Source organism: Carlito syrichta, unplaced genomic scaffold (assembly GCF_000164805.1).
Source record: "Carlito syrichta isolate Samal-C Ts95f unplaced genomic scaffold, Tarsius_syrichta-2.0.1 Scaffold305641, whole genome shotgun sequence".
In the NCBI taxonomy this organism is placed as follows: Eukaryota; Metazoa; Chordata; class Mammalia; order Primates; family Tarsiidae; genus Carlito; species Carlito syrichta.
The window spans coordinates 205,081-214,076 of NW_007249737.1; the positions used below are offsets into that span (position 1 = coordinate 205,081).

General features: G+C 41.1%; 1 protein-coding gene across 1 annotated transcript in view; it reads left to right on the top strand.

Moving 5' to 3' along the window:
* PPP1R2 (protein phosphatase 1 regulatory inhibitor subunit 2) overlaps positions 1-8,996 on the top strand; it is a 28,250-nt gene that overhangs the window by 1,267 nt on the left and 17,987 nt on the right. The window contains exon 3 of the mRNA XM_021714387.1: positions 1-52. Within this exon, the coding sequence (XP_021570062.1) occupies positions 1-52 (52 nt within the window). The remainder of the gene's footprint in view (positions 53-8,996) is intronic.

Here is an 8,996-nt window from a genome sequence, read left to right on the forward strand (position 1 = left end):
CTGCGGTGGCGTCGGCCGAGCAGCCCGGCGGGAACGTCGACGAAGAGCTGAGGTGAGAGCAGGGGCCGACCCGGGGAGCCCCTCCTCCCGGCCCCGCGGCCTCGCGCGCCGCCGCCGTTACCGCCCGGACCCAGCGCGGACGGCTGCGGGGCGGCGGCGCCCGGTCTTCTCCTCCCTCCCCGGCTGCCACGGGTGGGGTGATTTAAAGAAGGCAGGAGCGATGACGTCTGTCGCCTTTCCGTCTCCCTTTTTTTTTTTTTTTAAACTACATGAGCATATATAATATATCTTAAATGATCTTTGAGCTTTCTGTAATCGAGGACATTGGAGAATCACATTGAAGCTTCAGAGCTTCGACTCTAAGTTTCTGTTATTAACCTCATCTCGGAGACGTTGAAAATTCTCCGGTAATTAAAGTGTATTTTCTTGCCTTGGGAACCCTTGAAGATTTAGTCTCAGGCTAAAAGAGGTCCCTCAAAAGAGACCATTTCCCCATAGCATCGTGCCACACTCAGTTTTTGCATCTGCACCTAGAGTTGTGGGTGCCTTCTAGTTTTTGTTCCTGTTGAAACACATAGCTAAGCTCAGAACCTTTCAGGGGAGCAACTTAATTTGACCCCGTGATATTGTAGTTGCTCTTGCATACTCTGCAGGTGCTCATGTAAAAAAGAATGTTGACCTGAAGCATTGTGTGTAATAATAAATGATTGGAAACAACCCAAAGTCCATTAGTGAGACATGGTGAAATATTAATTATGGTACATTTGTATAATGGAACAATATACAAACCTTTAAGAAAAGAACGAGGTAGGCGTATATGCATAAAGATATCCAAGGTGCAGTGTTCAATGAAAAAAATGTTGCAAAGTTACTGAAGTTTTTTTTTTTTTTGAGTTGGAGTCTCACTCTGTCACCCAGGCTGGAGTGCAGTGGTCGCTCCCGGCCACCGCAGCCTCGACCTGCTGGGCTCCGACGATCCTTCCGCCTCAGCCTTCCAAGTAGCTGGAACTACAGGCGCGCTCCCACGCCCGGCTAATTTTTTGATTTATTGTAGAGATGAGGTCTCGCCAAGTTGCCCAGGCAGGTCTCGAACCCGCAGGTTCATGCAATCCACTCCCCTCAGCCTCTGAAAGAGTGGGATTACAGGCTGAGCCACTGAGCCCGGCAAGTTACTGAAATTTATAGTCATGAAGCTGAAATGAGGATGTTCGTGCAGTCTTAGAATATTGGAACTAAAGCATTCCTGTGTAGATGATCAAATTTAGGGCCATAAAAGGAACTACTCTTTGGTGTGGTAGATTTATGGGGACTTGTGTTACCTCGAAGAAAATACTGGAGTAGAATCACAACTTAGATTCTACTTGGCCTTTTGGGGTTGGAAAGGGCTTTAGTTTGTCGAGCAACTCCCACGCTCTTGGATGCTTGAATTTTTTTTATTTTTTTTTTTTGAGTTGGAGTCTCACTCTGTCGCCTAGACTGGAGTGCAGTGGCCGCTCCCGGCCACCGCAGCCTCGACCTGCTGGGCTCTGGCAATCCTTCTGCCTCAGCCTTCTGAGTAGCTGGAATTACAGGCACACGCTACCACACCCGTCTAATTTTTTTATTTATTGTAGAGATGAGGTCTCGCCTGCCCGGGTGGGTCTCGAACCCGCGGGCTCAGGCAATCCACTCACCTCAGCCTCCCAAAGGCATGGAATTATTACAGGCTGAGCCACCGAGCCCAGCTAGGATGCTTGAATTTTACATTTCCTCACACAGAATTTCCCCAGCCTGCTTTAAATGGGTTGAGGGGGTGTGATGGTTGTGGGTCATGGAATTAAGAAAACAGAATCTCACCAGAGCATAACTAATGCAGGACGACCAAGATAGTTAAAAGATACATAAGATAACTGCAGAAGGCAAGATTTTCAGCAGTAGGAATATGGCCTTTGCTGGTATTTGTTATTTAGCTCTTTGCCAGTATGTGCTTCTTTTTATCCAGCTACCAAGTGGCTTATTCTTTTTCACTGCTTCCTTAATTTCTGTTTATCTTAACTTTGATCTCCTTGAATTTCCTATGGCCCCACTCTGTGGATTGACCTCTGTCTCCCCCCCTCCTTTTCCCTCTCCCACTCATTCTCCCTCCCGCTCCCTCTGTAATTTAGCTGAGGTTTACACTCGGGTCTTTCTGCCCCAAAAGCTGTACTAGAATGACTCAACTACAGTAGTGCTGCTTCTTCCAGAAGAGCTGCTGGCAGGGTAGATTCACTTAAAAGGGGGTTTTGCAAGGAGGGTGACTGACTTGTCTAGTTAGAGGGTTATAGTCCTGTCTTCAAAGGGAGCTGCCAAGCTCTAATTCATTCAAGTTCATGATGCTTGGTTACAAGTGGTAAAAGGGATGGACCATCTCATCGTTATGTGACTGTAAAGCAAAGAAACTAATTCTTTTGGTAATACAGTATTGTTATAGACCATTTTCTGTTGCTTATAGCAAAATGCCTCAAACTGGATAATTTATAAGAAACAAAATTTATCTCTTATGGTTCTGGAGGCTGGAAAGTCCAAGGTTGAAGAGGTGCATCTAGTTAGAGCCTTTTTGTTGGTGGGGATTCTCTGTATGGCGCAGGGCATCACATGACAAGGGGGTTGAGCATGCTAGCTCAGGTATCTCTTAATCTTCTTATAAAGCCCCCAGTTCCACTCCAGTGATATCCATTCATGAGAGCAGAGCCTTCCCAGTCACTTCTTAAATGCCTGCTTCTCAACACTGCTACATCGGAGATAATGTTTCAACATGACATACATTCAAACCATAGCTAATATACATTATTATTTATGTTACAGTCCTGCGAACAATAACTTTATGAGAACCTCTTTGAACAGAAACAATAAAAGTATACAGTTGGCCTGCAGTATCCTTGGATTTCACATATACCAATTCAACACTAGACACGCTTACATTTTGGAACCATTTTGCACACCAAGTTCACCAACAAAAATACAAGAAACATGGTACTAAATAGACCACAGAAAGGACACATGTTGACAGTATGAGGTTGAAAACAAGTAGACAGAGACCGCCTGATTTGATCTCAGCTTGAAATGTATGCAGTGGGCAACTCACATTTTTTTCCTGCCTCATCTAAGTCTGTGAGCAACTGCTAAAGCACTTTGAATGTTGGTTTTGGGATTACAAATTTTAGCAAGTAGGTGAATTTCAAATAAAGAATCTGAGAATAATGGTCTTATTGGTGCTTTTATCAGGTAAAGTGCAGTGGTGGTTTCAACACTACCCCTCTACCCAGTTGTGAGAGGATATTATTTTGCATAAAGAAATAGTAACAAGGAATATATATTTTTTTTCTTTGAGCAACAGTGTCTTAGCATCTTGGTCTGTCACCCATTCTAGAGTACAGTGGCGCAGTCATAGCACACTGCAGCCTCGAACTGGGGTCAAGTAATCTTCCCACCTCAGTCTCCCAAACACATGGGACTACAGTCACCAAACCCAGCTAATATTTTCTGTAGAGGTGGAATCTTGCTATGTTTCCCAGACTGGTCTGGAACTCCTGGCCTCAAACAATCCTCCTGCCTCAGCCCCAAAACTCTGGGATTGCAGGTGTGGTACCATGCCTGACTGGATTTTTTGTTTTTGTTTTTTTGAGTTAGAGTCTCACTCTGTCGCCCAGGTTGGAGTGCAGTGTCATGCTGCTGGCCACCACAGCCTCCACCTGCTGGGCTCAGGCTATCCTTCTGCCTTAGCTTTCCAGTAGCTGGAATTACAGACATGCACTACCACGCCCAACTAATTTCTTGTAGAGACGGGGTCTCACCATGTTGCCCAGGCTGGTCTTGAACCCACGGGCTCAGGCAGTTCTCTCGCCTCAGCCTCCCAAAGTGCTGAGATTATAGACTTGAGCCACCACGTCCGGCTGGGATTTTTTTTTTTTAAGAAAAAATATTCAAAACACACTTAAGATACATATGTTTATGATTTAGAGGCTACTATCATTCGATAATACATATAGGCTACTATCATTAGATAATTCTCGAGACTTAATATACACTTAAAATAAGGTTAATGTAGTACTATTTCAAATAGTCTTAGCATTTCTATTTTTTATTAAATTATTGTCAGAACAGATCAAACCATCATGGGGGGTTGTTTGTTTTTTAAGATGACTCAGAGCTGTTATTTTCATGTTGTTCTCTTGGTCCTTTGCATTAGTACTTGCAGCTTCAATGAATAGTTTCTGTAGATATCATTTGTCAGGTACCAATTTTTGAGGGTTAGTTAAATTAAAACTGTATAGAATCCATAAATCCACATACTTAGGCATAGATAAACCTCAGTACATTGCAGCACACTGTTCAGCTAGTTTGGACACCACTTTCATCTCCTATGATTGTGGAATTTTCAGTCTTCTTTCAGGATCCTTGAATATACTACACAGCTTGTAAAGATCTAACATAATAGACCTGGTGTGTACATATGTGTATTTTGTTTTGAGGTTGTTTTTGAGTTGGGATCTCACTCTTGTCACCCAGGCTGGAATGCAGTGCATGATCATGTCTCACTGCAGCCTCAGCCTCCTCGGCTCAGGCGATACTTCTGCCTCAGCCTCCCAAGTAGCTGGAACTACAGGCGTGCAACACCACGTCCAACTAATTTTTTTTAATCTTTTATTTTTTGTGGAGATGAGACCTCACTATGTTGCCCAGGCTGGTCTCGAACTTCTAGCCTCAAATCATCCTGCCTCAGCCTCCTAAAATGTAGGGATTATAGGTGTGGCAACCACACCCAGTCTCTTATGTTGAAAACAACCCACTGTTGATTCTAAGAAACTGATTTTTCTAAGAAAAAAATACAATTATGATTATAATATGCCATCCATTTTAAGGTATATTCTTTTTCAGAGATAATAAAATTTGAAAAATGTGCTTGGGATTATCGAAAATGTGATATTAAATGTTCTAAAGTCTGTTATTAGACGTGGTCAATCTGGAGCCAGAGTATCTGGGTTCAGATCTTGTCTGTCACTTATTAGCAAACTATGTTACATGGGATTTTTACTGAGTTATTTTTATTATATCTGTGCTTTAGCTTATTTATTGAGCTAATAAATATAAAAAATGTTTAACACAGTGCCTCACCTTCAAATGTCAGTGTTATTGTAGTAAAAACAAACAGAAAAATCAGGAACTAGAAGGATTTGCTTAAAAAATTAAAAAATAGGTTGGGTGCAGTGGCTCACAGCTATAATTGTGGCACTTTCAGAGGCCAAGGCAATAAGATTGCTTAAGCCCAGGAGTTCATGACCAGCCTAGACAACATACTGAGCCATTATCTCTATTAAGCAATCAAAAAATTCACCAGGTGTGGTGGCTCACACCTATTGTCTCAGCTACTTGGGAGACTGAGGTAGAAGGATCACCTGAGCCCAGTGGGTCAAGGCTGCAGTGAGCTATAATTGTGCTACTGCACTCCAGCCTAGATGACAGAGTGAGATGCCAACTCAAAAAAATAAAAAATGAAAAGAATAAAATTAAAAGAAATAGAATAAAAATAAATATAGAAATTAATATTTTTTCACATCTCTAGGTTTTACACAGCCTGCTTTGGAGTTCACTACTCTTTTCAGTTAAAATTCTCTGGAAGTCTTAATAATGCAGACAAAATCTGCTTGAAAAAATTGTGTTTGGGCTTTGTGCAGTGGCAGTGTCGTAGCCACTATGGTTTATCTGAGGCATGAATATTGCCAGTTGAAAACTTTTACCAATATCCATCAGGATGACTTGTAATATAGTTGGCATTGGCAATTTTTGACAGTCTCTACAGAGACTGAATTTTTTAAAAATTGTGCTTGAATTAATTTCCTTTGATAAAATTTAAGATATAAACATTCTCCAGCTTTGTCTTTTTCTGCCTGTAAAGAAATGTGGGCTTGGGTGTGGTGACTCACATCTCTAATCCCAGCACTTTGGGAGGCTGTGGCAGGAGGATTGCTTTGAGCCCAGGAGTTCAAGATCAACTTGAGCAAAATAGCGAGACCCTGTCTCTATTTTTAAACAGACACAGAAAGAAATGTGGGATATTACAGTCAAAATCTCACTAGTAAAACAAAAAGGTTGTTTTCCAAAAGTTACTTTTTGCTTGCTTATTATTGCTTTTACTAAGTCTTACTTTAATTGTTCGGTAACAGTATCAGGCTTCAAAGTCTTATATTTTGTTAGTCTGTGTAAATTGGATCTTCATTTAAAGAAAGAACCATTTCTTGAAATGTGCAGTTAAATACCTTGAAGCAAATCTTGCTTCCTACTCCACACACAACCAAAACTATCAAATAAGCAAGTCACAAGTAACAAGAAGTACCAGTGGGTCTTTGAGACTGTACCATATGAAGGGAAAAAGTGAAAATGGTGACTTTTTCAGCACTGGATTTAGGCTGTGGAAAAGCAATCACCCAAAAGGGAAGGGGAGACTGAAACCAGCAGGTGCTTTTACCATCACAGCAGATCTGCTGGATAGGTAGAGTGGTGCCTCTCTTTTTGTCTGTAGAGATACTGACCCAAAGGACATACAGTTCATGATGACATTGGGATTAAGCTCAGGTTCACTCTTTGAGTTTTATTATTCCACAACTAATGTTAATGCTACCAAAACTTGAGAGATGCTAAATGTCATATCCAGGGTCTTCTGCTGACAGTTTCTCCTACTCACTAACTTTGTGTCTAAGCATTCTTAGCATTTTTTTTTTGAAGCCTAGTGTTGTATTCCCTTATGTAAATGCTTGTTTTTGCAAGATTTTGTTATTTTTTTGGTTTTGAATAATTCTAAGAATTTTTCTCTTAGTGTTAAGGAAATGGAAATTTAGTGAGACTTTGAATATATAAAATTTAATTACATTTCCAGTGGAAAGTTAAGCTAAATGGTAAACAGACTGGGGAAAATTGTGGTTACATATAATGTGGTTATTTGTATAGACCTAAAGAACTCACTTAAATTTATGGAAAGATTTCTAATACATAGGCAAAGGATGCAAACAGTTTACACAAGGAAAGTAAAATAAGCAGTTTAAAATATTATTTATTAAGTAATAAGCAAAGAAACATAAAATAGCTCTTAAATGCTACTTTATATACCTACTGGAGTGGAAACACACACACACACAAATACCCAATCCTAGTAATTTTTGGTAATTATTGAGGACATTGCAAATAGTCTTTTTTAAAATAGCTATATGGCAACAAGGATTGAACAAAAAAGCTCTTAATTTTAATTCAAAACACTTGTACTGACAGATTATACTAAAAGCACTATTCAGTGGAATATGTACAAATAAGTTCATTTCTGCCTTGTTTTATTTTTATTTTTTAATTTTTTGAGTAGGAGTCTTACTCTGTCACACAGGCTGGAGTGCAGTAGCACGCTCATGGCCACTCCAGCATCAACCCACTGAGCTCAGGCCATCCTTCCGCCTCAACCTTCCAAGTAGCTGGAACTACAGGCACATGCTACCACGCCTGGCTAATTTTTTAATTTATTGTAGAGATGAGGTCTTGCTAAGTTGCCCAGGCTGGTCTCGAACCCTTGGGCTCAGGCAGTCCTCTCACCTCGGCCTTCCAAAGTGCTGGGATTATAGGCGTGAGCCACCACGCCTGGCCTTCTGCCTTGTTTTAAACAGTAAAACTTCAAAATAAATAGCTAACATTAGGTGAGTAGATTATTATTGAAAACTATGCTGACATTAAAAAGATAAAAACTAGAATACATAAGCAACTTATTATAATACAATATACTTATAGCTTACATATCAGTTTTATATGTACTGTATGTGTTTTATATATGCAGTTTAAAATATTTTTTATAATGTAATATACATACAGGCAAGTGTATTAAATGCACATGTAAAGTGTAAGAAATTCTTATTAAAACAAACACCCTTATGACTACCATCTTAATCAAGAAAGAAAATTTTCCATCACCTTAGAAATGTTCCCAACCAGCGGGGCTTGGTGGCTCAGTCTATAATCCCGTGCCTTTGGGAGGATGAGGTGAGTGGATTGCCTGAGCCCGCGGGTTCGAGACCCACCTGGGCAGGCGAGACCTCATCTCTACAATAAATCAAAAAATCAGCCAGGCATGGTAGCGCGCGCCTGTAATTCCGGCTACTTGGAAAGCTGAGGCGGAAGGATTGCTGGAGCCCAGCAGGTCGAGGCTGCGGTGGCCGGGAGTGGCCACTGCACTCCAGTCTGGGCGACAGAGTGAGACTCCAACTCAAAAAAAAAGAAATGTTCCCAACCCTTCCCAATCCTATTCCCGTCTTCCCTCGTTAGAAACCACTATCTTGACTTGTCTGGTAATCACCCAAGTATATATCCTTACATACTTTAGTTTTGCCTACTTTTGAACTTTATGTAAATGAAGATAGGCTAGTTTTCTTTTATGTTATCTTTAGCAGGAAATATTTATTAAGAGGGAGCATTTATAGACAGTATCATGGGTCTTGCTTTGATTTTAATTGGATTGATTTCCTCACAAAATTAAATTACTCTTAAAACTTGTATCTGTTTTTTTTTTCTTTCTTTTTTCTCAATATCCTCCTAATCAGAAGCTCCTTGATCATTTCTGCTAACTTAAATCTTTTTTTTTCTTTTTATTTTGAGTTGGAGTCTTACTCTGTCGCCCAGACTGGAATGCAGTGGCCGCTCCCGGCCACTGCAGCCTCGACCTACTGGGCTCTGGCTATCCTTCCACCTCAGCCTTCTAAGTAGCTGTAGTTGCCCAGGCGGGTCTTGAACCCACAGGCTCAGGCAATCCATTCACCTCAGCCTCCCAAGACACGGGATTAACTTAAATCTTTTAGAAGTGTGTCTGAGCTGGGCTCAGTGGCTCAGCCTGTAATCCCAGCGCTTTGGGAGGCTGAGGTGAGTGGATTGCCTGAGCCTGGGGCTTTGAGATCAGCCTGGGCAACTTGGCGAGACCTCATCTCTACAATAAATCAAAAATTAGCCGG